This window comes from Gordionus sp. m RMFG-2023, chromosome 3 (assembly GCF_954871325.1).
Source record: "Gordionus sp. m RMFG-2023 chromosome 3, tfGorSpeb1-WG-v2, whole genome shotgun sequence".
NCBI classification, from domain to species: domain Eukaryota; kingdom Metazoa; phylum Nematomorpha; class Gordioida; order Chordodea; family Parachordodidae; genus Gordionus; species Gordionus sp. m RMFG-2023.
This window is the reverse complement of record NC_088777.1, coordinates 23,172,903-23,195,533: the sequence shown is the minus strand read 5'-3', so window position 1 is coordinate 23,195,533 and position 22,631 is coordinate 23,172,903. Positions and strand designations below refer to the sequence as shown.

At 27.8% G+C, this 22,631-nt stretch overlaps 1 protein-coding gene across 2 annotated transcripts in view; it reads left to right on the top strand.

Annotated features, from left to right (window-relative positions):
* Positions 1-22,631, top strand: part of LOC135927454 (eukaryotic translation initiation factor 3 subunit A-like) — an 81,427-nt gene that overhangs the window by 8,852 nt on the left and 49,944 nt on the right. For both annotated transcript variants that reach the window (XM_065463444.1, XM_065463443.1), the window contains exon 7: positions 11,025-11,184. In XM_065463444.1, the coding sequence (XP_065319516.1) occupies positions 11,025-11,184 (160 nt within the window). The remainder of the gene's footprint in view (positions 1-11,024; positions 11,185-22,631) is intronic.

The following is a 22,631-nucleotide window of genomic DNA, read 5'->3' as shown; positions in this document are numbered from 1 at the left end:
GACCACCATTTTTTAGGTTATCATTATTATGTATCCCTTTCATGCATGTTCTACAAATAAAGGTCATTCTTTCTTACATCAAACTGCCCTTTTCCCCGCTACATCTTTTATGTACCCATTTCTGGCATCTGGTGCATTGGATAGAATTTCTAGCAACTCCTTTCCCACATACACCACAAGGCCACTTACCGGATTCCTCCATCTTTAGATTTTCCCCACCAATCATCACCTTTGTTTTTGATGCATTCATTTTCAGGCCCTTTGCTTCCATAGTCATCTTCCATTTACTAACTTTATCCCTCAATTCTCCCTCACTGTTTGCCATTAATACAAGGTCATCTGCATATAATATCTCCCAGGGAAGTCCTTCACGCATTTTTCTAGCCACCACATCCATTACTAAGATAAATAATAATGGACTCAGCACGGATCCTTGATGAAGTCCTACCTTCACCTCAAAGCTGTCACTATCACCATAATCCGTCCGTACTGCTGTTTGTGCTTCAACATACATTGCCATCACTGCGGTAACCAACCATTCCTTCACACCTGATTTTCTCAAGGCCCATCTAGTAATCTCATGCAGCACCCTATCAAATGCTTTCTCCAAATCAACAAACGCATAATAGAATTTCTTTTCCTTCGCAAGATACTTCTCCTGAATTTGTCTCACCACAAAAATTGCATCTGTCATGCCTTTTCCCGATGTAAAACCAAACTGCATTTCATCAATTTTAATTTGTTCCCTTAACCGCTTCTCTAACACTCTCTCAAATACTTTCATTGCATGTTCCAAGAGTTTAATAGCTCTGTAAGACCTGCAATCTAAAGGATCACCTTTCCCCTTGTATACTGGGATAATTATACTTCTTCGTCAGTCCTCGGGAATAGTACCTTCTGTGACAATTTTGGCTAAATTCATTAACCATTCAATCCCTAAATCATCAGAACCTTTAAACATCTCTGATACCACCATTGTTAAACCCGATGCCTTCCCTTTCTTCATCTTTTTCACTGCTCTCTTTATCTCGTCCTTGCCAAATTTACACCATGAACCTTCTACCTTTGCACAACTAATATTATTATCCCATTCATTTTCTTCATTCAAAAGTCCTTTCATGTAAATCTTCCAGTTGTTCTTATTTTTCCTTCCATATTTTTCAAACACTTTACACCTATCACATCCTGCCTCTTTTTTGACATCTGTTTTGCCATTCTAACCATATTTCCAATTCCATCAGCGCATTCCATTTCATTAGCAAACTTGTGTCTTTTTTCTTGAGCCTTCACTATTAATTAGTGTTGTAAAACGACTAACTCAATATTTTAGCCAGAAAAATATTGCATAAGCCTCGAAGTTTCGTCATTAGATATTCAAACCTTTGTTCCTTCTATAGACAAAATCTTCAGGCTTGCGTAATATTATTCGGGATGAAATATTGAGTTAGCCGTTTTTAAAATTCAGCTCAAAATGAGCCATTTAACAACACTACTATTAATTTCTTAGCATTTCTTTTAGCCATCTTGTAAATATCATTATCACTATTTTCTTTGCTATTATACCATACTTTGAAACACCTCCGTTTCTCATCTACGGCTTTCGCTACCTCCGGGTTCCACCACCAAGTCTCCTTATGTTTAGGCGGCCCTTTTGTCCATCCACATACCTCCTCAGTTGTCATTACCCAGGCTTTCTTCATGGCTTCCCACTTGTCATTCACCCCAGATGCTTGTGCCACCTCCGCCTCCCTAATCGCCAATGCCATATTGAATTGACGTCTAGCACTCTCCTCCTTCAATTTCCAAACCTTCAGCCTTGGGACAAACTTTCTTTTACTGACCCTGGCACCTTTAAGAGTGAGATCTCCTACAACTAGTCGATGCTTATTTATACATTCCTCTCCTGGTATCACTTTCACATTTTTTACACTACATCGATCACATCTCAATAACAAGTATGCACTTTTGGTATTACCCGACTTATAAGTCACCAGCTTCTCTGATTCTTTCTTAAACATTGTATTACAGACAATCATATCCATAGCATCACTAAAATCTAAAATCTTCTCTCTTTCCAAATTTCTCATGCCGTAACTGAACCCTCCATGTACTCCTTTATAACCCTCACTACTCGCTCCCACATGTCCATTCAGATCACCAGCCAGGATAATCTCCTCTTCATTTGCCAGTCTTGATGTCACCCCCAATAGACTGTCCCAAAATATATCTTTCTCTTCTTCACTTCTTCCAACCTAAGGAACATATGCCGAGATAATATTATATAGCTTTCTACCAAAAATCATCTTGATAACCATTATCTGGTTGTCTAGCCTTCTCACTTCGACTACTTTGTCTACCAATTTCTCTGCAACCAATACCCCAACTTCAGTCTTACCACCATTACCTCCTTCCCAAAAGAATTTATACTTTTCGCTAGTCTTGCCAATCATTCTGGTTCCATTTTCTTTCCATCTAGTCTCCTGTATGCAGCACACATCTATATGCCTTCTGTGCAATACATCGACGACTTCTCCCGCTCTTCCCATCATACTCCCAACATTCCATGTTGCGACCCTAACTCGATCACCCGTAAACTGGTTTCTCCACTTTTTATCAGGTCGTTTATGGCCGTCATAAGTTTCATTTTCATGAATAGTGGTTCCACCAGGTTTCCGATCCTTCTTTTTGTCATAGGCGGATGAGGAGGCCCACGGGGTACTTTGGGCTGTACCCCGCCCATGCTTTGTTGTAACCATAGGGAAATTTTGTAGCAAGGTTTTTACAATCGGATGCCCTTCCTGACATCAACCTCTTTAAGTGGTTTTTACACCCCGTCGAGGAGACGGTGATCCTATTCTAGACCCAGATCACAGGGAACCTTTTAGACCTCCATTAGCCGCCAAAAAACGTTGCCACTTTCCCGCCACAATTATGAAATCCTTATTCCAAAATTTTCATATACATTTATTTTTTAATTACCTTACCTTATCTTATGAATGTTTAAATTTGTCAAAGTTATTACATTTATTTATAAATATTCAATAAAAAGTGTTGTTTTGATTTGTATTTAAACTGCTAAAATGACTTAAATCACATTTTATAAAAATTCATTTAACATAATAATTTTTTATTATAAAAATATACAAAATTATAAATAGGAAAATAATACAGAAAATTATAAATATGAAAGGGAAAATTTCATTTTAAATTCAAAAATTTGTTTCTGATTGACTATATCATTTAACATATCTTGTGTGTTTGGCTTTAAATCCGAAGATATAGATTATTATATAGTTCTAATTTAATGTTATAATATTTGTGATGATATTTGTGATGATATTTGTATATTTAACATATCTTGGATGTTTGGCTCATAATCCTAAGATATAGATTATTATTATATAGTAAAATTTAATGTTATAATACTTGTGATGATATTTGTACATAAATATATCTTGAATGTTTGGCTCATAATCCTAAAATATAGATTATTATATAGTTCTAATTTTGTTATAATACATGTGGAGATATTTGTACATTAATAGCACCCTTAGATTGTTTCAAACTGAAACTTGCTTTAGTGTGCTTACATATATCCTCCACATTTTCTTTTAGCCAGTAAAAATCTTCAACAAATTTAAGGTGCTTGCTGTTCATCATAGCAGCTCCTGAACCTATAAAATAATATTTATATAATCTCTCCCCATTTGACTTTATTTGCAGCTGTATCTCTATATTTAAGGTCGCTATTACACCACTAATGTCTATAAGGTCTTATATTTTCCATCAATTGATATTCGTTCCCCATTTTTATTCCCTCAATTTGCAAAAGTTTAATGATAAAATGATTGAAGTTTTACGAATCGTAAAATTTTTAAGAATCACGTAATTTGCGCAAAATCATTTAGGCCAACATTTTAATTTTCCATTAAAAATGGCTTATATTATTTTTCGCTAGATTCGCGCAAATTGCGCGATATAATTTTTATGTAATTTTGATATTTAGGACACAGCCTGAAGTAGAAAAATATATTATAAACAATACACAATTTCAAAAATAACGTCGGTTATTCCTTTTTATATGTGTCCAAAATCTAAAAAATAAATTGATTTTAATAAAAAATTAACATTCTATTTTTAATGTTAAAATTAAATAGAAATTATTTTTCGTCATTTACAAAAATTTATTTTTTAAAAAAATAAATAAATTTCATATAAAAATTTATTTTTTAAAAAAATAAATAAATTTCATATAAAAATTTATTTTTTAAAAAAATAAATAAATTTCATATAAAAATTTATTTATTTGGGTAATTTTTATGAAAAACTAGTAAGTAATATTAAAGTATGTTATTTTTCGTATTTTATTCTCTTTTTTTGCTTTTATAAATGTTTTTTGCTTTATTTTTTTCTCTTTTTTCGCTTTTATAATTGTTTTTTGCTTTATTTTTTTTAGGTATTTTTGTTTTTTTGTAAAAAAATAAATAATGGAAGATTCAGACATGTTTCATAATTTTATTAATTTGCGAAAATTTATAAATTTTGAGGTTTTTTTTGGACACAGCTAAACCAATTACACTAAGTTTTTTTATATTTAACTCAAAATGATTTTAATATGATAATTTAAAGTTAGTTTCAAAATTCCAATCGTGATTTAAACTAATTTCGATATTTTGGTAACTTATAGAAAATTATCGTAAATCAAAAATATCGCAGTTTTTGAATTTCATGTTTTAATCATAACTAATTTACAATGAAGGTAAGATCTTCTACTTTTGAACATCTGTAAAAGCAAGGTTGAATTTTATTTTTCCAAATTAATTTTGAATTTTAATTTCAAATGTCCCATGAAATTCCAATTGATACAATTATCCACGAGAATTTTTTTTAATTTGCAAGAAGAAGGAATGAATAATACTGCCATAGCCAAAAAACTATCTAAACAAAGAAACGATATTAAAAAATTAATTGATACCATCAAGGTTGCTCACATTGGCCTCAAAGAGCATCCATAGGCGACAACATCCAGGGATAAACTCAGTTTACAAGGAATTATCAGATTTATTTTATTGAGAGAAACGACATTAAAATACTATACCTGCAAGAGAATGATTCAATTTTTGGGTTATAAATTTTATAATTACAGTTAATTCTATAAATTTTAGTTTGATGATGGACTGAGAAAAAGCCTAAATTAATAGTTAATCAAAGAAACGAAAATTTCTTAAAGAATTAGAATGAAAGGACTTTTATCCAATGACCAAAATTTTTTTTTATCAACCAGTCTAAGTTTCTATTGGAACTCGAGAGTACTGGCAATTATAAGGAAAAGGAAGCATTTTATCATGTTCCATGTCAAATGAGCAAAAAAATCAAGATTTTCGACCGACCCCTTTCAATTTCGATAAAAAGTTGTAGACTGGTTATATATGTTCACATTAGATCGTAAACAAAATTTTAGCGCATTAGCAACTATATTAGCTGAGATAATCGGGTTAAAGGTCCAAAAAACGTCTTTTTTTTGCCTTTTACAGATGTTAAATAATTAGTTTTTAATTTATAACTAAATATGATCAATTGAATCTAATATCAATAGCTATAATTGATAATTATGGCGAAAACATTAAAATTAATTTTTTTTTAAATATGGGTCATCTTATGGTCAGTTGAAAATTTGAAATGGAAATGAATATGATCTCCAATTTTAAATTTTATTAAGAAATATTATTCGTTTACTATTTTTTTAATAATATCTTCAACAATTAGCATAGCTGGATATTTATTTTAAAAATTATTGCGATATTATACATTTAAAAAAATAGATGGCGCTATATATAAAAGATTTAATAAGATAAATTTCATTTTTTATTGCTTAAAAATATTCTCAAGTATAATATATCATAAAATTCGGTTATATAACTTTGTAAACCTCATTCCCCTGAGATATTCGCAGGATAAAAAATTTTAATAATTTTTTTAATATATAAATGTAAATAATAAAAAAAAATCCGACTAGCACACGAATAAAAAAGCAGGATTAAAGGAGTGCGGGAAAATTATTAAGGGAAAAGAAAATCACATTAATTACCAGGCCTAAGATTCTTTTATGGAATTATCATTATCTTAAATTATTATAATAACCAGAGATAAAGAAAATTTTCGAAGATTTTGAAAAAATTTTTAAGCAATAAAAATAACAAAAAATTAACTTTATAAAATTTTGGGTATCAAATGAATTTGAGCATTCTCTATAAAATCAAAATTTCTATGATCAAAGTCTTTGAATTTCGAGAATGACCCATAATCAAGATGCCTTTGAATCGATTAATGAAACATTACACAATATTGGAGAATCACAAATTAAAAGAAAACGTTTAATGGAGAAAAAATACCTAAAAATAAAATTCAAAAGATTGAAAAAGCAATAAAGAGTAAGGTTTTAGAAATATCTGATTCCGAGAATGATAGTTCAATGAAAGAGGAAATTCTTATTATATTAAAGGATAACTTTGATAAATTATCAAAAAATTAACAATATCAAATTCTTAAAATTTTACCTCAAAAATGGATGGTAATAAAATTCAAGAGGAATTCAACATAACATACATGGCATGAAAATCCAAAATGGTGGTAAAAGAAAGTGTAATTCTTTCATTCCCAAAACATAATGCAGGAAAGACACTAAACGAAAAAACATTTAAACTCTTCAAGGATTTTTATAGTTCTGATGAAATAAGCCGACTCATGCCCGGAATAAAAGATTGTGTATCTGTTAAAGGCGAGAAAGAAACTAATATTGAATAATCTTAAAGAAATATTCAAGATATTTAAGGAATAATACCCAAATATATTAATTGGATTCTCTAAATTTGCCGTTAGGCCAAAAAACTGTATTTTAGTTGGAGCTAGTGGCACACACTGTTTGTGTCTGCGCCATTCATCATAATGTGAAATTAATGACAAATGTAATTGTAATCATAGCAGTAGAAGATTACTGTATAAATTCTTAAAACTATCTTTTGGCGCAAATTATTTGTAATCCCTCTCACCCAAAATGTTATTTAACAGGGCCAATATACCAATTGTATAAGAGAAATCGTATAGAATATGTTACGTTTAAACAATGGATAACGGTGGATAGAGCAAATCTTGGAACTATTATAAAGTCCTTTGATGATTTCATCGATTATCTATTAGAAAAAGTTCAAATTTTACTGCGTCACTCTTTTATAGCTAAACAACAAACTTATTTTTGAAGAATTAAAGAAAATTGAAAAGATAAAAAATTTTTAACAATTCTAGATTATTCAGAAAAATATTCCTTTATTTTACAAAATGAAATTCAGGGATTTCATTTGAACAACGTGCAGGCCACTATACACCATATTATAAATCTGGAGAAGATTTAAAATATATTAATTTTGTTATTATATCCTAATCATTAAACCATAATACTAGTGAAGTCCATCTTTATCAAAAAATTTTTATTAATTTCTTAACAGTCAAATTTAATTCTAAACCAGAAAAAATAATATATTTTTAAGATGGAGCCGCGTCTCAATACAAGAATCGCTAAAATTTTCTGAACATATGCCTTCATAAATACGATTTTAATATTCCTGCCGAATGCCATTTCTTTGCCACTGCTCACGGCAAAATGCATGTGACGGTATCGGAGGAACTGTCAAAAGATTAGTTGCCAGAGCTAGTCTTCAAAGGCTAAATAAAAATCCAATCCTAACCCCATTAGAATTATATAATTATGCTAAAGAAAATATTAATGAAATTCAATTTGTATATGTATCCAATCAAGAATATATAGAAGGGGAATTAGCCCTTCGTAAAAGATTTAATTCTGCACCGTTCATACATGGGACCCAAAAAATTCACGGGGTTATTCCCATTTATCAAAATAGACTAAAAACCAAAATATATTCAAATTTCAAAATATATAATATAAAACAAGTTTCGTTTATAAATGAGAAAATTATATTTAAAAATATTAATAGATATGTAACATGTGTATATGATGATAAATGGTGGGTAGGATTTATAATCTAAAAAATGATACAAATGAAGAGGTAAAAAAACCGATTTTTACTTGAGCCTCATTTAAATTTCCTCTGAAAGATGATATTTTAGTGTTGCCCAAATCTCATATTCTCTCGCTAATTAATCCTTCTACTCCCACCTGTCGAACATATATATTATCTCCTGAAGAAATCTTACAAGCTAGCCAGGCTTTGTATTCCTTTAGATGAAGTAAGATTTAATTAATTTATAAAATATCTTAATTAGGCAAAATTTGTGAAGATTTTAAAAATTTCATGATCTGAATTACAAATAAATATATATAATGCACATTGTAATCGATTTAGTATGATATATATACATTAAAATATTTTTAATCAATAAAAAAAATGAATTTTAACATATTAAAACTATTATATATAGCGCCATCTATTTTCTTAATGGTATAAAATCGCAATAATTTTTAAAATAAATATCCAGCCACGCTAATTGTTGAATATATTATTAAAAAAATAGTAAATAAATTATTTCTTAAAAAAATTTAAAATTGGAGATCATATTCATTTCCAAATATTAATTTCAAATTTTCAACTAACCATGATGACCCATATTTAAAAAAAAATTAATTTTAATGTTTTCGCCATAATTATCAATTATTAACTTAGCTATTAATAAGATTTAATATTTGATCATATTTAGTTTTAAATTAAAAATTAGTTATTTAATCAGTAAAAAGCTAAAAAAGACGCTTTTTGGACCTTTAACCCCGATTATCTCCGCTAATATAGTTGCTAATGCGCTAAAATTTTGTTCCTGACATATTTAACCTTTTTTTAAAAATGTTCTTGTTATATGCACAAAGAGGTAAACGGAAAATAATTCCCTGATATAAAAACTTTCCGGAAAAAATAGCCTGGAAGATATTTCCCCGGAAACAGAAAATAATTCGGTGAAAATATTGCCCATTTTTTTGATATTAAAAAATATTAGTTGAAAAATAATTCCCCGAAATAAGCAAAAATCCTTTAATAATTTTTTTATTTCAAAAATAACCCCTAAAAATTCGAAATTTTTTTTATAAAAGTTCTTTTATATAATTAAATATTTTGCAATTTCTATATATAAAAAATCCCTCAAGTTGAAATAAATTTTTTTTTCAAACTCAATGCTAATACATAACTGAAACTTTTATCACCATTTATAACAGCGAAACTTTTATCACCAATTTATAACAGCGAAAATCTTATAGAGAAGACCAAACATATCTCTTCTTAGACAATTTAGCGAAAACTATTTACGAATCATATATAACCATTTTATTAATGGGAAGTCTATCGCAAAAATAGCGCGAAAGCAATACTGCGATAATTTCTAATAGTGACTATTTTCTTAAAATCAATAAAAAAAACTATTTTATTCTTTTATATTTTTCTGAACAATTTATCTTTTAAACTGTTTTCTGGGCAATTCCGTCTTATCTGAGTATTAAGGAAAAATTTAAATTTCTTAACGTTTAAGAAGTGTTTCAGCTTTAATTTTGAGCGATTAAATAGGTCAATTTTAAAATTTTAGACTCGATAAATCTTATGTTTGATATTTTTATAATTTAGCATCGATAGTATAAAAGGTATTTAATGAGATTTTCTAAATTTTGGATAGAAAATGTGACACATAAGATGGAGTGGCTACGATGAAAATGAAACGATTACGATAGATTATTTTTACAATACTCAGATGAAAAAATTTAGGGATAATTATTTTATAAACGTGAATATAGAATATGAAGGAGTAAATTCATGGTAAACGATTCCTTATTATTTTATAGCGTTTTTTTGAAGGCACTTCTGAAAATCTAATTAAAATCTCTCAATTGTAAATTTAAAAAACTTATTTGAAAAGATAAATAATGTTATAATTTTTTTAAATTAAACTAGTTTCTAAATTGTAAAAACGAATTTATTTTTAAAAGAAAAAAACCGATCTGAAGGTATTTTTTATAAAATTTCTTCCAGTCATTATAAACTTTTAAAATTCTTTCGCATAAATATTTAAAAGTTGGGATAAAAATGCCAAAAATTTTTTTAATCTAGGCGATAATTTAGTTTTAGGGGGTATGATATAGTTAAGTATTAGTTTATTTTTTAATATTTTTAGCTTAAATTTCACTAAAACTTGGTTAGGAATAAGACCTAAACATTATATGGTTTCGGGTTAATCGATAATATTTTAAAAATTAAGTTGTTTCTTATAGCATTAACTACTTTCGCGCAAAGATGTGCATATTAAATATTTTAATTATTAAAATAAATAAAATATCTTCTTATCATAATAAAGCGTTTACATTGAACCCAAATGTAAACCAGCTATTTTTTAATTTGGTATATACTAACTAATAATATTTAAAATGACAAATATCAAAACTTATAAAATTTTATCGAAAAACATGGAATAAACCTTTTTTTAATTGAAAAATAAAATAAAATGATCAGTGAAATTTTCAACATGAATTTATCAAACAGGTTTTTGACACAAACTAAAAAAATAATAATATATTTAATAAAAAAACGCGAAGGGGTTTTTCTTGCTGATGTCACCGTCGATTGATATTCATAATAATTTTGGCATGTATGATTAGGTAAACGATTGATAATTAGGGGGAAAACAAAAAATGATTTGTGATGCAAGGTCATCTTATATTAAATACTTGATAGTTTAAAACAAAATATTTATGATGATCAGAACTTCCAATTTTTGCAATTATATTTTTAACGAATAGTTTCAAAAAATAACGCAAATAAAGATGGCTAAAAATGAATAATCGATTCATGGCTAATACCATGATTTCTTTCCATAAAAAGAAATTTTTTTATCAATGTTCATGCTATTATTACTCATAAATCGAATATTGTTTAAATGTTATACAACAAAATTCCTTTTGAAATTGATTTCTATAAATTTTTTTAAATTTTTTTTATTAATATTATATTGCCCAGGAAATGTACAATTACTCTTTTGGCAACCTTATCAATACCCATCCCACCTTCTAAGAATGATATCGATAAATTTTACGACAACAATGATAAAAATAGGAAATTAGCTGCCCTACTTGGGCTTGTTACTCCACCCACAAGACATTCTTTGATTCAAGATTTGGTTTCACTAAATTTTTATCATTCATCATTTTGTTTTGTTTGTCATACTCATGTGTAGGGCTAGCAACAATGGGTCATTCCATATCAAATTAATCACTATTACAACCTGACTATCCCTGATTTTGATAAAATTTGGTATATAAGTAAATAAAATGTAAATTGTGTATCCAAAATTTTAGCCTTCTAGCTCTATTAGAACTGGGTAAAATATTGGTTTTAAAAGTAATACCAATGTTACTCAAAAATTAATTTATATAAATACTTTTATCTCTTGATTTATTTACTTAATTTTTAGCCATATAAAAATATTTCCTTTATTTTTATTTCGAATTTGCAACAAAATATATTGGTACAATAAGTATTACTTTAGAACTATAAAATAATATATCGATCTCTTCTCTACATTTTTTATACAAGTTTAGCATCTGTGACAGTATGTTTTTCATCTTTGGAAATACATTCATATATAATTTATTTAGAATATCGTATATAAAGTTAATAATGTATGGAATTAAAATTTAAATAATGCTGACTGAAAACTTTTTACGAACCAGGAAAATCACACAGCTTTCACTACTTTTTGAAAATGATGATTCGGCCGACTCCCTTCTATTTTTTTAAAATTTGGTAAGCAAAGAAAGGTCAATGTAACTAAGAAATAGCCAAAATTTTATTCTCCTAACATTTATATTTTTGAAGATATTAGGGTTTAAAGTGGCAAAAATGACATATTTTTACCATTATCTGCCTTCATTCAATTAAGCATATCACCACATAATTTTAAATAACAAATTTAACATCAAAATTACGTATAAAGATTTTACTTTTAGATAAAAAAAAATTTCCCCCAATTTCCAGCCATTTTATTTAATATATAATGACTAAAAACGATTTTTTGGAAATAATACGACCTTCAGTTTTTTTTAAATTTAGTAGACATTATTAATTCTTCCTTTATATTTATAAAAAAAAATTCCTCTGGGACGAATCTTCATTCTCAAAATCGATTAAAATGTTTAGGAAGGTGTTTAAAATTTTCCCGAAAGGGGGCGTCTTTGTATAAAATTATATATTAATCAGTTTTTAATGGGTTTTTTGAACTATTTGATATAATTTAGAGTATTATTCATCTTGTAAGTGAAAATAACAATAAATGGGGCTTTCATTCAATTATTGAAATCGCCTATCGATAAAAGAAATTCAATTTATTACTTTATTATAAAATTTTTTTGCCCATATAACCTATTTAATGAATATTGATAAAATATATTCAACCAAGTTTATAGTTCTTGAATATATGAATTAGTGGTCTGCATCTGGCCTAATTTTTCAAGCCTGGCCCGGTCCGAAATTTTTTTAAAAAAAGTTTTGCCAGCCTGGCCCGAACCCAAAATTTTTTTTAAAAAAAATTTACCAACCCGGCCCTAATTTATTTAAATATAGAAATTAATTTTTATAATTACTCAAAATAAAAGACATATGTTATATGTCGTTTAGTTTCAATAAATAAAATCAAATATTTTTATTTTACATAAAAAATTCAATATAAAATTGATAAATTAAGATATATTTAAAAAAATTTCCAAGGTCCGACCCGGCCCAAATTTTTTTTTTAAATATTAGGCCCGGCCCGAACCCAATTATTTTAAATATAATTAAGCCCGGCCCGAAGCCCGTTCGCGTCGGGTATGGGTCGGGCCTAACTTTGCATATCTCTAATATGATTATCTTGTGCATTTCATATATGGCGCCCTAAATATTTAAAATAATTGATATTCCCCGTATTTTTTACGCACTTCGCTCAACTGCCATATTTAAATTCTCCATTTCACTTGGAGTTTATGATAATGGGATCAAAATCCTTATCGAAAATATTCTAAATCTTAAATTCGATGAAATTGCTTGGACACAAGCTTCTTTACCCACAAAGATGGGAGGTCTGGGCCTCAGATCTCCATCCGATCTCGCCTTAACGGCCTTTATATCCAGTTGCCTACTAACTAAAAACATAATAAATTCCAATTCTTTAAAACCCGACTCTTCTTTTAATGATGCAATCATCGAATGGAGGACACGAATTTCTGCTGATCACCCTCTTCCTGAATCTAATAAGCAGAAGGACTGGGATAGGCCTATTATTGCACTCTGCGTTGAATCACTCCTTTCCAGAATGCAATTATCTGACCGTCTTTTATTCTCTTCTTTGCTTAATGGTTCAGGCCATGAGTTTCTCGAGGCCATTCCGTCTATTAATCTGCAATTACAACTAAATAAAAACGAGCTCACACATGCAATCGGTATCCGTTTAAATTGCCTTATTACCCAACCCCGCATATGTTTAGGTTGCGGCTCCGCAGTTTTGGGCAATGGAAGACATAGTCTTCATTGTCGCTCATGTAAAGGTCGAATTGTAAGACATAATCTATGCAATTCGATCATTCTTAGAGCTCTTAGATCTGCTCAAATCCCCTCCACTCTTGAACCATCCGGTCTTTTCAGATCTGATGGGAAACGGCCTGACGGTATTTCGCAAATTCCTTGGAAGCGCGGTCAATTCCTGGTCTGGGACTATTCTTGTATTGATCCACTCGCTCCATCAAATCAAACAGTCAATATACTCGAGAAAAAGGAGACACTCAAAATAGCGAAATATTCCGAAATTTCTCAAGAATATATTTTCATCCCCATTATTTCCACTACCCTTACTACTTTTGGGAAATATGCCTTATCCTTTTTCAAGGAACTCGGCTCCCACATTCGTCAACTAAAGGTGAACCCCGTGAGGGCTTCTTCTTAAGGCAAAGGCTCTCCATAGCGACACAAGACTAATTATATTAGCTTCATAAGCAGTCTCTCCCCACAAGATTATCCTTCCTAACCTCAATATATTTATTTTTATTTTTTTTTTAACACCGTCACAAACATATCCTCCAATACTATATTTATTTATTTTTTTTATATGTATATAAATATATATACAAATAATAATTATTCATAGAATATATTTATTTGAATCTTTTGTTTATATAGTATTATAAAAATAATATAACTAACAAATATATATATATTAATAATTATAATTGAATAAGTTTATATATATATATCTAGAAAAAATATATATAAAAATATATAACTCACTTTTAAAAGATTCTAATTTTCTGGTAGCACACTTACTTTCTTGTGACGACAATGTATAACTACGGCCAGTAGCAATTAACGGTGAAACGAATGTTAAGATATGACATTTTGGCAAGCAAAGAGTGTCGTCTATACTTGGAAATGTAATGGAATTAGAAGGTCCGGATGGGTGTAAAAACTTTATATTTATTTCTTCCTGCTTTTGATTTTCCCTAAAACAAAGGCTAACCATCGATTAGAATCATAAACACGCGTTATGTATCCTGATATTTCTCCAAAAATTATACTTTCATCATTATATGTTAAATATTTTATAGGCTTTCTATTGAATTGGAATACATTTTACTTTTAAATTGATGTAACCTGTTGGAATCACGGTGTGAATTTTCTGTGTTCCAGGTATAGGTCTAGGTTTTGGAAATCTTTCCCTGAGCAATAGTTTTCCGTAATCATATTTTTTTTGAGTCATATATTCAAAATATATGCCATTAATATTTTCTTTAGCAAACTCGTACAATTCATATGATGTGGTTATTTGCTTTGATTAAGGCTTTTGTAAATTAGCTCTAGCGGCTAATCTTTTAACAGTGCCACCACATCACAATAACTTTTCCCATGTGCTGTAGCAGAAAATGCCATTCCGCCTGTACCTCGAAATCCATCTCATGATGGCAAATATTAATATACTGTGCAGCAGATCCATCGGAAAAATAAAATTTTTTATTTGGCATACATAATTTATTAATTAAAAAATTTAACAATGTTTTTTGGAAATAATGTACTGCTATTGCATTGTGTTGCAAAGATTCGGATATTATTACATAATTTAGGCAACAAATATTTATAATATATAACAAAAGGATGAACAGTGGATTGAGCCCTATTCCAATGATAATTTTGTACTTCATCCTGAAGTATAAAGCTATAATTTTCTGGAAAATACATAAAATTAAATATTGGCCTTCGTCTAAATTCAGTTTTAGATTGTTTTGATACAACGATTGTTGCGTTGAAATAAAAGAATGGGGTAATAAAGATTCCATTTTTCAAAAAAGGCATCGATAAATTCATCTACTGGCTTGGTTATTGTTTCAAGAGTGGTTCTATCTACGGATAGCCATTGTTTGTATGTTATAAATTTGATGTCCTTAGAACGAAACAACATTTCTATTTGATCGCTTAAATGTGTTGACTCTGGATCACATTTCCCATATAACAGGATGGTTGAGGCGGGTTATAAATTATTAATGGTAAAATATGTTTGTATGTTCTAAAGGGCAACATATCATCTTTGGTTGAATTGGGTAAATTTTATCCAATGATCATTAATTTAAATGTTTGGGTAGCTAACACATACATTATATGCACCACTACTTCCAACGAGTATACAATTTTTTGGGCGAATGCTTGCAAATTTAGAAAAACCGATTTTAACATCAGGCCTCATTTCTTTAAAAAATATATAAATATATTTCAAATTATCTAAAATTAATCTCTTTTGTATGGTATTCTTTTTTCCGTCTTTGGTCAAAATCGAAACGCAATCTTTCTTGCCTGGCATGATTCTGCTTATTTCGTCCGTACAATAAAATTCTTGTACAATTTTAACTGTATATTCGTCTATAGTTTTTCTAGGCTTGGGGTTAGGTGTTGATAAAAATCCCTTTTCCGCTATCAATAATTTAGCTTGTCTTGCGATGTATTTTGTTATATTAAATTCATTCATTATTTTGGACACTGTCCAATTTTCTGGTAATATTGTCAAAATTTTATATTGATAAGTTTTAGATAAGAGTAGGAATTTTTTTTTAATATTATCAATATTAGCTGGCTCAATCGCATTTATATCTAAATGAGATTCTATAGTCTTTTTTATTTTTTTAATTGGATATCTTTTTTCTGTCAACCTTTTCATATTTATTGGAGATTCCCCAATTTCTATCAATGATGTATTAATTGATTCAATAACCGGGTTCTTTTCTATATGATGAATATCAGGGGCTATAAATGCGTCATTTGACTTATGAGCTCTTCCGAGTTATCACATATCTTATCACCTGAGTGAAGTGACATTCAAGATTGTACATTTCTAAGATTTGTAGTTACATTATTATGTTTCAGTATTTTAAAAGGGTTACAGCATCTAGTTTTTCGCATAAGATTTTTGTTCATTTTATTGAAATTCTATATGATAAAAAAAATTAATTTATAAAAATATCACTTATTCGAATATCTTAATTACAAGTGTACCAATACTACCTTTAGGAGGTTAATCCGATACGATATTGCAGATATTATATTGATATCGGCCAAATAACCGATATCACTAATCTGATTTTGCTGGCTCTACATATTATATATTTTATCTTAACTTAAAATAAATAATTATAAAATTTTAAATAACCTAGTATTTTAGGGCTACTTTATTCATATATGTATAATTATATATAAATATATAGTAAAAATGTGATATAATATTTTTTTTATTCCAAACTTTATTTTGATGTAGAAAGTTGTATCCCATCTCATCATGATCAATGTAACTTGTTAATTTTTGAAAAAATTATTGATTTAGTTTTAAAACCATTAATATCCTTATAACACGTTATTAATTAGTATTTATTTAGTTTTTTATAAAATTTAGCGCTTCAATTATATAAGAATATTCTTAACTCAATATATATTTCCTTAAATCAAAAAATTAAATATATCGAAAAAAATAAAAAATTGACCCGATAAATTTCTACTAATAATTTTTTTTACTTTTTATATTATAAGAATTATTAGAATTTATTATAGTTTTTTTAAAATACCAAGAAATTAATTAAAAAATGATTTATAACAGGGTAAATTAATATAATAAAAGCAAAAAATTAAAAAGATTTAACCATATGTTTTTTTATTTTTACATAATACTCAAAAAATAAATGACGATCAAATATATAATATATGACAAAACAGATTTAAAAAATGCATTAAAATATAAAAAATTGGATCATTTGATTTTCGTTTTTTCTTTATGTATTCCGATTTTCTATATTCCTTTAAAATATATTTAAATATAAATTATATTTTTATAAATTTACTTTAATCCATTGGTTGTCCTCGATAGCCACTCTCCAAATATTGATGCATCTTATTATAATAACTTGAAAAGTCATAAGGAATAGTAAATTCATTCAGAATTGATGTTACATTATGAACGATTTTATTTGGTCGGGGATTGATTGACCTATATTTGTTTTTTAATACCCCCAAAAAAATTCTCTATTGGATTTAGTTGCGGCGAATAGGGTGGCAAATATTCTATTCGCTCTTTAAAACTATCAATGAGGTGACTTTTATGGATCGATGCATTGTCCATAACAATAACTGCATCACTTGGTATGATATTAATTAGTTCTATCATATATTCTCGAAATAGTAGGCTATTATAAGCTCCCTCGATGATGCGATAAAGTATCACACCGTCGATTTCCATAGTACACAATATACTTAAATTTTTACCCTTAGATGGTGGGACTTTAACAGTTGGCGTAACGTTGTATGGTGCCCAGGTGTAAACAGGTACAACATGTAAATTTATGCCTGTCTCGTCTAAGAAAAATATTTTTTCTCTGGCAATGTTTAATATTTTTATACAATAAATTTGTCGTATATTGACTGTGCCCGGTGTGTTCCTCCTGTCAGGTTCCTTTCCTGCACGTTTTTTGGACCATCCTATTTTTTAAATATATTTCCTTATAGTTCCTTCATTTCTAGAAAATCCTGGAGGTAAATTTTCTATAATACCTTTAATAGTTAATGTATTGTTCGCCATTAAAAGTTCCATAATTTTTCTTTCCATATTGAATGTGTCTTTTTTTTTCCTGCCTCGCTTTCCAATCACATAATCTTTTAAAGGGTCTCCGATGATTTCGGGAAATGTTTCGCGTCTTAATTTATTAATAGACGATAAAGACATATCTAAATACTTAGCGATATCTTTCATTTTCATTTGCTCCTTCTCAGGTACAGATAATAATTTTTTTGCTATATCTATTTTTTCATTATTTCAGTTTTTATATTTCCTTCTTGGAATTGCCGAGATTAAATTTGCTGGATCAATAATAGAATCACCACTTAAAGAGGGAGAATTTATAATATAGAAATTATTTGTAGCAGATATATTAGGTATTGAATTAGAATAAACAGGATCAGGATTTGATGTAAATGAATTTGTAATATTTGTGTTACTACTATATAAAATTTGTCGTATATTAAACATTTGTGAATTGAATGAAATGGATCAGGGTTTGATGTATATGAATTTGTATTATTTTACTATATAAAATTTGTCGTAACATTTAAAAAAAATATTAAACTGTATTTTTTAAAAAAATATTAAACTGTATTTTTAAAAAAAATTAAAGTATAGTAATATGCAAAAAAATTACATTAAAATTTTACCATATGTATTTTTGTAGTGTTTGTTTAGTTATATATTAATGAATCGTCATTTATTTTTTAAGTATTATGTAAAAATAAAGACACATATTGTTTCATTCTTTTAACTTTTTGTTTTTATTATAATAACTTACTCTGAATAGTGAACATGTGTTATTGAATGATTAATCAATTTTAAATTATTTATTTTATTGATTGAAACACACATTTATTGTTTTTCTTATTTACAAGTAAAGTTATGCTGATTTTAGAAAATCCCATTTAATATTTATATTGTTTTAAGTTATTTTATATATAATTTCATAATAATAATAAATTAATATTTGTAATATTTATAAAATATCAAATTATTTTAAAAAATTGAGTAGCGAAAATTTTGATTTTTTGGCGTCATAATCAGGGACCCGAACGGTTCTGTTTGGTTATGGTTCAGTATGTAAAAAATTATAATGGTTACTAAAACTAACCATATTTCAAAACAAGACGATCCATATTTATTCATTAAAAAATCAACAATCTAATATCTATCCATTAAGAAAAATATAATATAAATCATAATTATCCAATTCTCCATCTCCCAAGGTCCATTCTTTGTTCCTCGCTGACATCTTCTCCCATTACTTTAATTCTTCATCCCAAATTTCCAACAAAGGACTTTTTATTGACAATCAACCATGTGATGATCACGTCTTTTTTTCATCCCCCAGGAAAACTCAATTCCCCTGTCAGAAAATAACTGACATTTGATGTATTAAATTAAATTTGTTTCTTATTTTTTTTCAACAGCTACAACAGTTACGTTTTGGTCACGGTTTTTAAGAAGAAATTTATAAAGGTTCGGTTCATATAATTATAAATAAAGGTTCTTTACGGTTATAAATTTTTTTTTTATTGAAGCAACACCATCTCCTAATTTATTTTTATTATAAGCATCTATGAATTATATATAAAAAATATATAAGATTCAAAATAACTCATTTTTAAATATATTATTTGAACGTATAAGTAATATATTTTCTAATATAAATGGATTCCTTTTTGTTCATTGTGACGATAACACAAATTTTAGCCCCGAAAAAGCCCTTTCTACAGAAACTTGTATTGCGGGAACCGCCAGTACTATAAGAGCAAGTTTATATAATTCTGGATATTCAAATTATTTCCATTTCTAAAATATAAAAACTGAACCGGTTTAACTGTTTTTTATATATGTTCTTTACTCCTTCAAAAAATAATTATATCGGTTACGGTTATGGTTCAGATATTTATAATGGTTTAACGGTTCGTTACTGTTCACTCCGGGTCCCTGGTCATAATGCACAAGATTTCATATATTCAAGAACTCGAAACTTGGTTGAACATATTTTATTAATATTTATTAAATATATGTTATATGGGCAAATATATAATAAATTATAAATAATGTAATAAATTGAATTTCTTTTATCGATAGACTATTTCTATAATTGAATGAAAGCTCAATTTATTGTTATTTTCAATTGCATGAATAATCCTTTAAATTATATCAAATAGTTGAAAAAAACTATTAAAAACTGATTTAAATATAATTTTATTCAAAGACGCCCCCTTTTGGAAATATATGTATACACTTTTTTAAACATTTTTATCTATTTTGAGAATGAAGATGGCCGCATCCCAGACCTTTTTTTATAAATATAAAGGTAGAGTTTAGTAATGTCTACTAAATTTTTTAAAAAAAACTTAAGGTCGTATTATTTCCAAAAAAACGTTTTTAGTCCTTATATATACACAAAATGGCCGGAAATCGTAAATTTTTTTTTTTATCTAAAAGTAGAATTGTACATAATTTTGATATTAAATTTGTTATAATTATGTAGTTTTTAAAAAATACTTAATTGAATGAAGGCGGATAATGGTAAAAATCCGTCATTTTTGCCACTTTGAATCTTAATATCTCCAAAAAGATAAATTTTATGAGGATAAAATTTTGGCTATTTCTTAACTACACTAACCTTTCTTTGCTAACCAAATTTTAAAAAAATCAAAGGGGGTCGGCCGAAAATCTCATTTTTTTGCTCATTTGACATGCAATGATCCTTAAGTTTTTATTCATAATCAAGAATTTTTAAAGTTCTTTTATGGATAATGAAAACTAACCAATAACCAGTATAAATTATAAACCAATAACAATTCAATATGATATAGAGAAAGTATTGTTTAAATCCAATATGATATTTTGAAATCAATAGGCCAGCCCTACTCTTGTGTTATACTATTTGCAAAAAGTGTAGCTTGTTACTTTTAAAAATGCTATAAATAATAGATTTTATACACTCTATTTTTATAAATGAAATTTTTTTTGACATAAATAAAAATATTTATATAAATAAGATTAAAACAATATTAACTGTGGATTGTATATAACTAGACCTGTATGATCATGTGTAAATTAGTGGCAGTGGCTTTATAACATTGGCACATTAATTTTTTTGTCATTTATATCAGCAGTGGCGCACCGGATTTTCTTAAATCAAGAACAGGAGGAATATATATTAAATTGTATAAATTTAGATTGCACTTTATCCTCAGTGAAATAATTAAAGAGATATGGTACAAATATAGAAATATTAAAAAGGTTACTATCTGGATTTAGGTATAGTTTTACGTTCATTTAGAAAAAATACAGAATCAAATATAGAGATTCGCAAAGAATACAAATTCGTTTGTGGATGTAGCCTATATGAAAGATAAAATTTTTATCGATGAGAACGAGTTTTCAATATTAATTTTCACCAATAAATCAAAAAGCTTTAAAATGTTCTAAGGATAATGGCAATGAATTATACTATCGTTGCTGCTCAGACTATTGTGGGAATATTTAGATTCGAGGTTTTGATGGTCCTTGCAACGCTATACACTTTAGCAACTTTGTAAATTTAACATTAAATTGTTGATTTTTATGATGGGAAATGTTTCATTTCATCATAAAAGAATGGATAGAAAGGAGATGGCATACAATATAATATTTACCAACATACAGCTCTTATTTTAATCCCAATAAAAATGTTTTTCTAATGGAAGGATTTTGTCCGAAATCAAAATCAATGACGAGGAGGAATTAATTCAATTTATAGAGCATGGAGAGAGGGAAATATCTGAGGAAAAAATTATTTAGAAATATGAAGACCTATATTTCAAAGGAAGAAGAGGGGAAATTATTAATTATTAAAAATTTTTGTTTCTTAATATACATTGTAATTATAATGAAATAATTCTGATGTGCAAAAATATTTAAAATTTTTTTATTAAAAATTAAGTAAAATTTAAAAAAATAAATATATATGGGAGAAAAAAATCTTTAAATGTCAAAAAATTGTTATGTAGGATGGAAATAGGGAAAGGAATTGTTAAAAATGACATTAAATTAGAGAAGTGTAGAAAAATGACAGGGAAAATAATTAAATTATTTTTAAGAAGACAAAAAAGAATGATAAAAAATGAGAAGAAAAGATAAGAAAAATAAAGATTAAGAATGACTTAAAGAGATCGCAAAAAGTTAGAAATAAAATTAGAAGGAAAATAAATAAAAAAATTTAAGAAAAATTGACAAGAAATTTAAAATATTAGCGATTTTCCTTTTTTAATGGAATTTTTATTGATTGACACTTTCTTTTCAGACTTTACCTATTTTAGGGGATTCACACTTTTTTTTATTGATACCTTTCCTTTCTTGATTAAACCTTTTCCTTTTTTATTTGACGCTTTTCCTTTTTTGATAGGACTTTTTCCTAAGCCTTTGGTAATTTTCCTTTTTTGATTGAGACTTTTCCTTATTTGACTTTTTTTATACTCCCTACTGCCCAACATTCAGGGATCCAAACC